The sequence below is a fragment of the Phoxinus phoxinus genome (genome assembly GCF_949152265.1).
Source record: "Phoxinus phoxinus genome assembly, chromosome: 7".
Lineage (NCBI taxonomy): Eukaryota > Metazoa > Chordata > Actinopteri > Cypriniformes > Leuciscidae > Phoxinus > Phoxinus phoxinus.
In genome coordinates, this window is record NC_136882.1 from 28685310 (window position 1) to 28697367 (window position 12058).

Consider the following 12058-nt stretch of genomic DNA (forward strand, 5'->3'; position numbering starts at 1 on the left):
TCTCCACCAAAGAGTCTTGTCCTCTCATCTCAAAAAAGTCTCACCATTTCCTGTATATTTTTAGACCCTCACGCTAACAGTTGTCTTTCACCAGTATTTCAGGTAACTCCACAGCCACTGTCTGTTGAATTTGTTGTTTCCTTTTTAACAATGTTGGACTGTAAACAAATTTAAATAAAACTTTTTCGCTGCAGGAAATTATACACAAAATACGTGTTCAAACAGCTAAGGAAAAACAGAACCAGGCAACATTTTCGAAACAGAGATCATAAACTTTCACCTGTAATTCATAAAATAATAATATTTTTATTAAAAATAGGCCTATATAAAGAGTTCTAGTACAGGGTAGTTTGTATGTTGTGCCCCCTGCTGTTTTGCATTTGCCATGGGTGTGGTTTTGTATGTTGGTTTCAATCAAAAGACTAGTTTTAGAATGTTTTTAGCAAGGTTCGACTAAGATGGCAGATTGTAACCTAAATGTTGAAGTACTTCATTAATATCAGATCAAGCAAATTCAATGAACTAACATGTTCAATGTAAAATGTGTAAATGTATGTTATATATTTTTTAAATCAACTATAATATTTGTTGTACATTACCTTCGTTTTTTGCTGATTTTTTTTTGCAGATTGAGTGACATCATGCCAAGAAGTCAATGAATTGTAGGGCCTCTCTCTCTCTCTCTCTCTCTCTCTCTCTCTCTCTCTCTCTCTCTCTCTCTCTCTCTCTCTCTCTCTCTCTCTCTCTCTATATATATATATATATATATATATATATAGGGGTCACATTATGAAATATTTTTTTCTCTCCAAAACACGTTAGCCACAATTATTGCCACCCTTTTATTAAATACTTTTTGCAATCTCCTTTTGACAAGATTACAGATCTGAGTATTTTCCTATAGTGCCTGATGAGTTTGTAGAACACCTGACAAGAGATCAGAGACCATTCCTCCATACAGAATCTCTCCAGATCCTTCAGATTCCCAGATCCATGTTGGTGCTTCAGCTTCTTCTCTTCAGTTCACTCCACTCATCAGGTCATGGCAGAAGCTTCATTTAGTGCTCCGTAACAAATTTTTGTGTTGATTTTAATGTTTGTTTTGGATCGTTGTCCTGATGGAAGATTCAACCACGGGCCATTATTAGATTTCTAGCAGAGGCAGTAAGGTTTTGATTTTTTATCTGTTGATATTTGATAGAATCCATTTGATAGTGGATAGTGGTCCAGGAACATCCAGCAGAAAAATATGCCCACAACATTAAAGATCCAACGATATATTACATTGTACACAGGTACTTTTTATCCTTGAGTGCACCAAACCCATAGCGTGTTTTCTGCCAAAAAGCTCTTTTTTTTTAGTTTCATCTGACCAGAGAACCCTGTGCCGTTTGAAGTTCCAGTCGTGTCTGAACTGAATTTGCTGGAGTTTGTTTTTGAATGAGCGAGGAGGATTTTTATTGAAACCCTCCCAAACAACATGGTGATGTAGGGGTTGTTTGATTTTGTTTTTATATAGGCTTTCTGACCCCAAGACTCAACTAATCTCTGCAATTCTCCATCTGTGATCCTTGAAGAGTCTTTGGCCACTCAAACTTTCCTCCTCACCGTAAGGCAATATAGACACACGTCCTCTTCCTGGCAGATTCGTAACATCTTTAGTTGATTGGAACTTCTTAATTATTGCCCTGATCAAAATGGGGATTTTCTATTCTTTAGCTATTTTCTTATTAAAGCCACTTTCTATTTTTGTGATACTTAACAATCTTTTAATGCACATCAGAACTATATTCTTTGGTTTTACTCATTGTGATGGATGATTTTGGGAATTTGGCCTTTGTGTTTCCTCATATTTAAACTCCTGTGAAACAAGAAGTCATGGCTGGATAATTTCATGTTCCTATGGTGTGCTAAAAAAGGTAAATATTAATGGGAATATACTTCAGAGATATTTTACTCGTAAAAAATTATAGATTTCCCCCCACTTTTAATTCTTTTACTTCAATGAAAGGTTAGATTTTGGGCATTTTTTTGAATGAAAGGTCAAAGGGATAAACAATGCAGATTATTTTTTTACAGCCAGATTTGATCATATTTACCAGGGGTGCCATTAATTCTGACCATGACTGTATATATATATATGGGCATACTGTATATATATGTATATGGCAATATGGGTAGTGTTAGAAATGTTCAATAGCTTTAGAGTCTCTATAATGTGTCTATACATAAATTTACTATTTTAACCTACCTTAAGAAATATTTACTGGAGTAAAAAGTTTGGCCCAAGTCTCCCTTATAATTGCTGCCATAAACAGTGTTCGAATAATTACGTATCATATCAACATATCAGGCTCTTTTAGTAGGCTACACTACACCATTGCAAGCAACAGTAAAAGGCCAAAAGATCAAGTATCACACTTCTGTGATGGCATTCTGGAATGGTCCTAAAATCTTTAGCCTCCTTGTAAATTGTCTCTGTAATGTGACACTTCAGTCACATGCATCCTCATTCCGATATAGGCCTATCTTATTTGATGTTAAATCTATGTAGCATCTATATGTTTTCAACATTTTTCAATACAGCTTAATGGCATTACCACAGGCAACATACAATTAGCAATAACTAATTTGTTCATTATTATTGTCAACATGACCGCATGACAAAAACCGTCTAAAATGCAAAAAGCAGTCGTTTCTCTTTTGCCGTCTTTTATGTTGCACATTGTATTTGTTCAATCACACAATGAAATGTTTTAAGTACATTATTTTATGACTCGCTTACTATCCAGAAAAAAAAAAAAAAAAACTATTAAATAAATATAGTAGGCTATCTATGAAATGTGACAAATCATGAACTGTCGTGAATGATGGGATAGAAACTATGTATAATAAAAGTAATTTTATTATTTAGTTTATTTATTATAATTATTAATCGAAGCTCCATTTGTCTTCTTTTTGTTTAAAAACAAGACATAAATTAAAATAAAATGAAAACGAGAAAAACATGCGCATGCGCATGCGCGTTGCTGCTGTTGCGTGATTCTAGAAGTCGCTCACATGACATAACGGTGGCGTTTCCGACTGCGGTGTTGTTACGAGAAACTAAACAAATCTGAGCTACTGCGTTTTTTAGATGTAGATTTGGCACAGCGGCAGCTCAAACCGACCGTATACGTCTGTGCAGTTATCTGAAGAGCCCATTTGAAGACGCAGATTGCTCAGTCTGGTATATGTTTTTGTATCGAGTGTGTTTTGATTCACGTTACTTTGGCAAGAAACATGATCTCCATCATCCGCAAACAAAACATGCCCGCCGGGGCAATTTTTTGCACGCTGTTGGGTAAGTTTGATTTTAATATAGTGTATTTTGAGCAGCAGGGAAATTTGGTCTGGTTATACTTTGATTAATTTATTAATGAATTAATTGCTTGCTTAATTAATAAGAATAAACAAGCCCATGTATAGAAGACGACGCTTTGTTTCCTTTTAAATAATAATGTGTAACGTTATTCCTGCAGTACCTTGGCCTAAGTAGGCCTGCGGTGTAGCTGCTAAGGAGAGCTGAGAATTAAAAATATTTTTTACTTATTAACAGACATGACTTCTAAAACAATTCTTTATTTTCGTTACTGAAAACCACTACCATCATGTAGGCTATTTGTCTACGGTGCTACCTGCTTCTACACGTTTAAAAGTGGACCCAGATATGTTTTGCTTATTTAAAAAAACTTTTACACATTAAGAAACGAAAAATATAATTGAAATTGTGTATAGGCCCCAAGATGAAGACTGAATTATTATATCCGTGAACGGGTCTCTCCCTCATGGGCGCCACCATGTTGACGACAAAATAACATAATAATGATGATAATAATAGCAATAATCATGTTAATAAAAAGGATAAATATAAAGCAGCAGCAGTTAATAAACAAACAAACATCATGCATCCAGGCTGATAGGGGTCAGTATAAATGCTAAAAGCTCTTTTACTATTGGAATTAATAAACAACGTATAACAACAACTTACTGAGTACACCTTTAACCCAAAACCAGTGCTACAACTCCTCAAGAACCTTTTAAAATAATAATTGTTTTTATTACAGCTCTAACTATACATCAGACTTTGACTACTGATGTATCGCCCACTGTGGTCACCCCTGAAACCAGCTCTCCTCCGGCTTCTCCTGCAACCCCCGGCCCCCCTGAGCGGGGCAGCTACAATGTCACCAATGCCACTGACACTGTCTGTCTCTTGGCACGGATGGGCCTGCAGCTCAACATAAGCTTTATTTCAAGCTCTCATGGCACGGTACTATATGGCACATATACTGTAACTTTCACTTTCATGGGACAAAGGTAGCTTGGAATATTCTGCTAATTATCTACTTTTCACTTCGGTGGGTAACAAGCATATTTAAAATGACGTGAGCGTGAGTAGAGAATCACAGAATTTTAATTTTTGGTTGAACCATTCCTTTTTCCAGCTAATTACTGGAACCTGAAATGGCACATAGATAAAGGACACCTGTATGCTTTATTTCTATGACAAATACCAATATATATTGCTGCAATTAAAATTCCATGGGTTGTTATGTAAATAAAGGGATTTGTATGCAAGTAATTCAGAGTAATGAAGGTTTAGTCCTACTTTCTAAATGTAAATATGCTTTGCTTTTTAGACTGTCCAGGAGGTCTTAAACCTGCATCCAAACCTGATTAAATTCTCTGGATCCTGCGCGCCAGACTTTGCAACTCTCAAACTGACTGAGGACAACATTACTTTGACTTTCAGCTTCTCTTTAGTAAGTTTTGAATCCTCTCCTATTATTTATAGGGATGTACTGATGACTTTTCTTGGCCGATTCCGATTCCGTGTTTGTTTGTTTTTACAAGCAAATTGGCAGAATTTGATAAGTTGCAAAATGTTTCCCTCTTTGTTTAACCCTAAAAAGGGCAGAAATAGGACACAAATAATACATTTTCATGATTTGTTTTTAAAAACATGACTTTTATTTTTTATTTTAATGTTTGTATCCCCCAGGAAGGATAAGTTGCCCCTTTTCATTCGTACATGCATTCATTGAAAACAGAAAGTTTGTTTGGCAATGCTTATAACAACATTTTAGCCACATTTTTAAAACATTTTATTCTCTCAAAACTTACAGTGAAGATTCTTTATAACATTTAGTCAAACAATCAGAATAATGCGCATTATATATTAGCCTACTACTGTATTATGTGCTGTATCATATTTGTACTCATAAAAACTATTATTCAGAATAAATATTATGTTAAACAGTTTTAATAAAACCATATTATACATTATACAAAGGAAAGAGGAAAAGAAAATGCCATCGAAACTTTTCTGAAGACAGTCAGTTCCCTTCAGAGATACTTTTATAAAACCCCCCACCCTAAATTCCATATTTATATTTTTCTTCCATTATTTTGAGCATCGCAAACTGAGCTTGTTGTGCCTTTTTCAGTATCTGATAGCACGTCTGCTCTTCTCTTTGCGTTTGTCTTCAGCGTGTCCCATCTCTGGCCTGTGTTAATGCTCTGTTTACCGACTTGTAATATTTCCGCACAATTGACATTTTGCGCAAGTACGGAATAGAGATCGGCCAATTTACACAAAACCGGTCATAAATTGAAACGTTCAGATTTATGGCCGGCCGACCAGTGCATCTCTAATTATCTAATGTCCCCTCAAATTACCCAGACCATAGTGATGTCATCATCATTATCATATGGAATATACTTAATTGCTTTTCAGAATTCCACATCAAACAAATATCATCTTAGTGGTTTGGAGCTGTCAGCTGCATTGCCTGATATGGCTAGTAAGTCCGTTTTAAATAGCCCATGTATGATAGAAGTTGTAGTTTTTTAGTTAAGTTTTCTGAAAAGCTAAGCCTTTTTGTTTTATTCTTGCTTAGAGCGCCTTGATGTCGGTAGCACCACTCTGAACTACATGGTGGGAACACTGGGCCACTCTTACATGTGTCAGAAGGAGAAAACCTTGAGCGTTACACAGGATTTCTCTCTCAACACCTTCCAGCTTCAAGTGCAACCTTTCAGCGTCAATGGAGATTTTGGTGCAGGTATTTTTTTTTCTTTCTCTCTCACCCTTTCTCAGTTTTGTCCTTTCATTCTTCAAGGAATGTTCCGGGTTCAACACATAAAAGGCAACATGAAAATCTCAGTTGTCATAACATTGTGAAGCTGATAAAGCCAGTAACTTTGTCCACACAAGTATACTGAGTCTTTTAAGCTCTCTAAATAAGCTCTAACTCAGTAGTTAACTCTAAGAACAGTAGCCCCATCCTGGGTTTTTATAGTTAACTTAAACCATTTGTCTAGCTTGACGACAAAACTTGACAACATGTTGCTTCTCGGCTCCAATTGCAGTGTTTGATGGTGGGTCAGAGTAGTTGTTGTTCATGGGCAGCCAATGAAAACCATTGGCTGCCATTATGCAAAATTGTTACAAACTGCTGCCAGGGTTCTAACCCACACAAAGCCCTGGCAGCATATCACTCCCATCATCCAACAGCTCCACTGGTTGCCAGTCAAGTCACGCATCACCTATAAGATCCTCCTGGTCACTTACAAATCTCTCCATGGACTCTCACCGAAATTCCTCACAGACCTCCTCCATCCCTACACTCAGTCACGTTCCCTGCGGTCCTCTGACAAGGACCTGCTGGACACCCTCCGCACCAGGTTGCGGACTTTTAAAGTCTCTTGACATCCCCACAGAAGCTTTTTTTCCCTTGGTCGAACATTATTAAAGTTAGAGCTTATTTATAGATATCAGCCGAATTGCTTAGTGCAGGCACTAATGGATCTGAATGTTGTATCTCGTAAATTACCCCACTAATAATGCCCGGAATGGTACCAAACTTCGACAGTAGTACAAATAGGTTCTGTACTCATCAAACGAGGCATTGGAAAGTTTGTAAGTACATCATGAGTTTATTTAAATAACACTTGCCTGATGGCTTATGCTACCGCTAACCCGGACGTCGAGGTCACTTCTGTGATTTGGGGTTGTTTGGCTCGAAGTCATGGTGCAAAGGACCCTAGGTTGAAATTACCCCGATCCATCCCTTTAAATATGCGCATGTTTAAGCTAGTATTTTCTATGATAATCAACATTATATAAAAACTGCTGTATTTGTGTAGGTACACACATTATGATCATTCATTTATATCCTGAAATACTGAGATGATTGATTGAATAGGTTGTTTTCCTTAACTGTTTCAAATTTTTCTTCTTTTGCTTCCCTCTCCCCTCCCTCCTCTCGCTCTGTCACTGTTCTAGCTGAGGAGTGCGAGTTAGATGAGGACGACATGTTGATTCCCATCATTGTGGGTGCTGCCTTGGCCGTTCTAGTGCTCATAGTGATCATGGCCTACCTTATCGGCAGGAACAGAAGTCATGCAGGCTACCAGACCATCTAAACCCTCATGTAATCTTTAAGCCAGGATGTGTCGACACCACCGATTTTTGCTCTAATTTGGACTCAACAACACTACTACAACTGCAGATACCTAGTTTTTAACCTGCCCTGCCCTCTGCTGGTGTCTCACGCTGCCACAGCTCAGGTGGATCTGTGTTTCCTGGACTTTCTGTTGGATTATGTTAAACATTAATGCACATGTAAGGGTACAGGGCAAAATCTAAAAGGGTGTCTAGGTCATGCTAAGGTATTGTTTTCAGGAACCAGATTATGCTTACTTAGAGGAATCTCTTTTGTTCGTTGTCATTTAGGCTTAATCTGGGTCTTGGAAAACATACAATCTGTTTGGTACCTCGTATTGTTAATTTAATGTTATGCATTTATTTATATAAATAGGAGGATTTAGGGAAGCTGATAACGTTGTTACTGTTACATGCTCAGTCTAAAAAGGACTACATATTTAACACTACTTTCTAATATTGATCCTGACTACCTTTTGTGATTTATATCTGAAAGTTCACTTTTGGAGTTAAACACTGTAAAATACAGGTCAGCTTTTGAGATTCACCAGATTGGAGAGAAAAAAAAACACTTATTGCTGTCAATAGGTTTGAGTCAGATGTTAATTTGGTACTACATTTTAATGAAGAAAAAGTCCTCATCTCTCCAAATCTGCTAAGTGACTCTGTAAACTGGTGGTAAATGGAATATCCACTTTCTAGAGTAGAATACCCTTCAATAACACAAAATAGTCCAGTTTTTCCCTTATACTACATATCAAAACTATATAGCCTGCTTGCATCCATTTAGCATTATATATGCATTCATTCAGAAGCGTTAAAAGGGAAATTCTACTAGAGTGAGGAAATATGGTTTTGCACTACTGGATGGGCAAAGGGTACATTTGACACTAACAGCAGGAAGTTCTGAATAACTTGAAGTAGGTTTAGACTATTATAGACCTAGGTAAATGGTTAACTGTTACAAACTCAAGGAGTGAACTGAGAGAAACATGCTTTAACATATAGTGGATAAATCTCTCCTTTCCGACAGGCCTTCGTATGGAAGGACTGCATAAATGAAGTTGTTGTGGATATTGAAGTGTTGCCTTGATTGCTATGAAGTTCATGTTGTTTTAAAGGAATGCGTATTCTAAGTTTCTAAATAAAATGAAAAATAAAACACAAGAAAATGAGTTTGCCTCCTAAATATTTATTAGTTAAACATTGCATTTCATCAACAGTATGTATATCTGAACAGAAAACCCCTTTGTTATAGTAACACAAAGCAATAGGCAAAAACCAGTTAAAATGCGTTCCAGTTAAAAGGTAAATCATACAGGTTTGGAATAACATGCCTCCAGAATTCAAAAGTTTGGTGTCCGTAAATTAAAAAATATTTATATCACTTTTATTCAGCAAGGAGGCATTCAATTAATAAGAAATGACATTAAAAAAAGTTACAAAATATTTATTTTTCAAATAAATGCTGTTCTTTTGAACTTTCTATTCAAAAAATCCTGTCAAAATGGTTGAAAAAAAATTAAGCTGTTTTCAACAAAACAAGAAATGTTTTGTTTTTCACCAAATCAGCATATTAAAATGATTTCTGGAGGATCATGTGACACTGAAGATTGGAAGATTGGACATTAACTTTGCCATCACATGAATGCATCTTAAAATATTTTAAATTGTAATATTGCACAATATTAGTATTTTATGGTATTTTAATCAAACACAGCTTTAGTGAGCATTAGGCACTTTTAAAAACATTAAAACATTTTAACCGACCCTAAACTTTTGACGCTATCCCTTGACGCTTTTTTTTTTCTGAAACATTCATATAGTTATTTATTGACATACAATTGTTATTTTTTTCCACACAGTAAATAATAGATCTCGCATGCAGTCAGAACTTCATGTCCATGTTCACCATTTATTGTGAAGGAGGGTTTTTGGCAGAAGTAATGCGATTTCTACTCATCTTCCTGAGTTTAGTGATTGTTTCCGTGGAAAGACCTCCTGGCTCCATAAAGATTTTCTGAAGTTAGAAGACAAATAAAGATCATTCAGAGCAAAATTATCATAAGTATTAGCTTAGTCTGTGAATTAGTAATATCCACAGAATGTACCTGCATGAATGTATGGCAGTCTTCTACGTACTCCCCATGAGTGATCTGTTTGAAGCGTTCGCAGATTTCTGGGAGACTCCGTGCCTGTGAGATGAGGTTCTGATGGTGACCAATCAGCGTCAAAGCCACACGGAACAGGATCTTGGATCCCTCGTAGAAAAGGCAGTCCCATATTCTCAGCACTGTCTGAGAGAAGCACAGTTACAATTCATTACATTCAAAATTGGCATCAAAAACTCTACTTATGCTCCATAAAACTGGCTAATCATTTCATAAGGACTGAAAATTGCACAGCTTACCATTTATCTATGTTCACAAAGAACAACCTTTGACTTTCATCCTCACCTCTACAGGAAGGATGTCAATGTATAGGCAGATGAACCAGCGCGAGACCACCAGGGTCCACATTACATTGTGCCGATTCATGGCCTGCCAGACAGAAGGAACCTTCATCCTGACAAGCTCCCCAAGCACCTCTTGATCCATTTTAAGCCCCAGCATAGTTGAGGTGTAATAGTCTAGAAAAAAAAAAAATATATATATCAAACGCACTGTATATATACATGTTTTAAAGAAGTCCTGGTTATAGTGTATACAACAGTGTGTAAAAGTGACAGACCTGGTAAGATCTTGCCAAGTAAAGCATCCATTAACCAGAACGACTTCTCCTCATCTTTGGTGATGATGAGGAGGTATCCAGCGATAAAGTTCATTCCCTAAAAAGGAAACAAGGGACACATTTCAGTAGCCTATACTGATTTGAATGCAGACGGGTACAACAGGTTCTGTCATAATATTGACAGGGTAAACAATGCAAAATTACAACAGTGTCTTACTTCCTCACTTGTTATAATGGACTATTCACTAATATCCTTACACAACAATAGTTTTAGATACTCATAGGAAGTTCAATACATCCTGGATTCAAGTGACACTTAAGTGATAGTATGTGTAAACGAGCATTTGACAGTACCTGACAGTAACCAACATCCTTATTGTGAAGTCCATAACCCAGAAGTATATTAAACAGAGCTTTTTGTAAACATGGTTGGGAGGAGTCACGGAACTGAATGTTGTCAGGGAAGGTTCTGTGCATATCTGGAAAAAAAATGTTAATCTCAGAAGTATTTTATTTCCAATATGACCTGTTCAAATAGTATAAAACTTTCAAATGAAATATGGTTTCATGAGAAGTAACTTGCCAGCAAGTATGGTCTCCTCTATTTTAGGGTCATGCTCAGCCTTTAATAGAGAATGATAGTACCCAGGATTCCTCTCCAACTGGTCCTGGGCTCCACTAGCTGCCATCCAGATCTGAGTGCGATGTTCACACGGAACCCCCTTCCTCACATATCGCTTCACTGCAAACCCACACAACAGCTTCACAAATGTGAACCCATCTGTCTTATAAAATATAGTAATAATAAAATGAGTAAAAATAAAATAGAAATGCCCACCTTTCAGATTCTTCTCCATTTTCACAGTGCCCTGCAAAAGTTTAGACCACTTCTTTGACCTCCTAGTGAGAACAGCTAAATACTCGGCCATTAGCTCCTCATTGGATTCATGGCTGAGGCTGAGATCCTCTGATTTCTCAAATCCATATTGGTCTACCCTGCAGACACATTTACAGACTTATGGGGAAGGGGATTCTTTGAAAAAATTTATAACAGAAACTTTAGTAAAAAAACAAAACAATAAAAACGTAAAATTACGAAGTTATGAGTTCAGGGTTATTTTCTGTACATTTAAAAAATGTTTTTTGAAACACTTTAGGTAGCTAAATGACATTGACGCAGATATCACCTGACGCACAGGTGTTTTGGACCACATCTCGTGGCGACCGTCACACTATTAATAATAAAGCGAATGTTATAAGGCCTATATCACTTAATCATAGGAATATAAATTTACGTTCATACCTCTTGCAGTCGTTGTTGTCTGAACTGGCAGAACATTCCCTGCTTTGATCATTAAAGTGATTCTCCATGTAGAGTTTAGCGCGTCTCTTCAGCGGGCACTATAACCGAGACGAGCTGTTTATAAACTCCTCCCCTACAGAAACCTGTCATATGCACAGGTTATATTTATCGGCTATATTGAGTTTTACCTATTTGGTATATTGTGTGCAATTGAATAAGTAAGTCAATAATTGAATTTGAGGGCTAGTCCATTTTAAATAATTTAAATAATTTATATTATATTTTTAATAATTAATGTTGCAAATCATGTTCTAAATAATCTTTGCATTTAATCGTCCGACTGTTGATCGACCAGCAATTGATTTGATTGATTTGAGCTATAAACATATTAGGCTAAGACCAAACCTGTTAAAAAATATTATTATATTAGTTTTTTTAATTAATAATATAATAAATATAATACTTTGGCTTTGGCCCATACCCAATATTATTTATTTAGTAATGAACTGCACTTTGTGCGTCAGTAGCCTAACCAA

The 12058-nt window shown here is 36.4% G+C and overlaps 2 protein-coding genes across 4 annotated transcripts; one reads left to right on the plus strand and one right to left on the minus strand.

Annotated features, from left to right (window-relative positions):
- Nucleotides 1-2992: 2992 nt before the first annotated feature.
- lamp1b (lysosomal associated membrane protein 1b) lies at nt 2993-8675 on the plus strand. Its single transcript, XM_079618982.1, has 6 exons — nt 2993-3343; nt 4107-4312; nt 4683-4805; nt 5780-5846; nt 5943-6107; nt 7331-8675. Exons 1-6 carry the CDS (start codon nt 3283-3285, stop codon nt 7468-7470), a joined length of 762 nt encoding a protein of 253 aa, XP_079475108.1. The 5' UTR covers nt 2993-3282; the 3' UTR covers nt 7471-8675.
- On the minus strand, nt 8633-11662 carry grtp1b (growth hormone regulated TBC protein 1b). 3 transcript variants are annotated; one of them, XM_079618976.1, is made up of 8 exons: nt 11523-11662; nt 11058-11215; nt 10803-10961; nt 10574-10698; nt 10220-10316; nt 9946-10118; nt 9601-9786; nt 8633-9509 (listed from the first exon to the last, which is right to left on the minus strand). In XM_079618976.1, the coding sequence occupies exons 1-8, from the start codon at nt 11588-11590 to the stop codon at nt 9405-9407; spliced, it is 1071 nt and encodes a 356-aa protein (XP_079475102.1). In that variant the 5' UTR covers nt 11591-11662; the 3' UTR covers nt 8633-9404. The 3 variants fall into 3 exon arrangements, with proteins under 3 accessions (XP_079475102.1, XP_079475103.1, XP_079475104.1); XM_079618977.1 differs by lacking the exon at nt 11058-11215 and having other exon boundaries at nt 8663-9509; nt 10803-11000; nt 11523-11639; XM_079618978.1 differs by lacking the exon at nt 11058-11215 and having other exon boundaries at nt 8663-9509; nt 10803-11004; nt 11523-11631.
- Nucleotides 11663-12058: the final 396 nt, after the last annotated feature.

What these genes read in the sequence shown, in the direction of transcription:
- grtp1b (XM_079618976.1), bottom strand. Translation starts at nt 11,590, where the DNA reads ATGGAGAATCACTTTAATGATCAAAGCAGGGAATGTTCTGCCAGTTCA. An exon ending in AGAGGAGACCATACTTGCTG is followed by an intron (nt 10,699 to 10,802) that starts GCAAGTTACTTC and finishes TTTTTTTTCCAG; the next exon opens with ATATGCACAGAACCTTCCCT. An exon ending in AGGATGTTGGTTACTGTCAG is followed by an intron (nt 10,317 to 10,573) that starts GTACTGTCAAAT and finishes TTTCCTTTTTAG; the next exon opens with GGAATGAACTTTATCGCTGG.
- lamp1b (XM_079618982.1), top strand. Translation starts at nt 3,283, where the DNA reads ATGATCTCCATCATCCGCAAACAAAACATGCCCGCCGGGGCAATTTTT. An exon ending in TGACTTTCAGCTTCTCTTTA is followed by an intron (nt 4,806 to 5,779) that starts GTAAGTTTTGAA and finishes ATTGCTTTTCAG; the next exon opens with AATTCCACATCAAACAAATA. An exon ending in CAATGGAGATTTTGGTGCAG is followed by an intron (nt 6,108 to 7,330) that starts GTATTTTTTTTT and finishes TCACTGTTCTAG; the next exon opens with CTGAGGAGTGCGAGTTAGAT.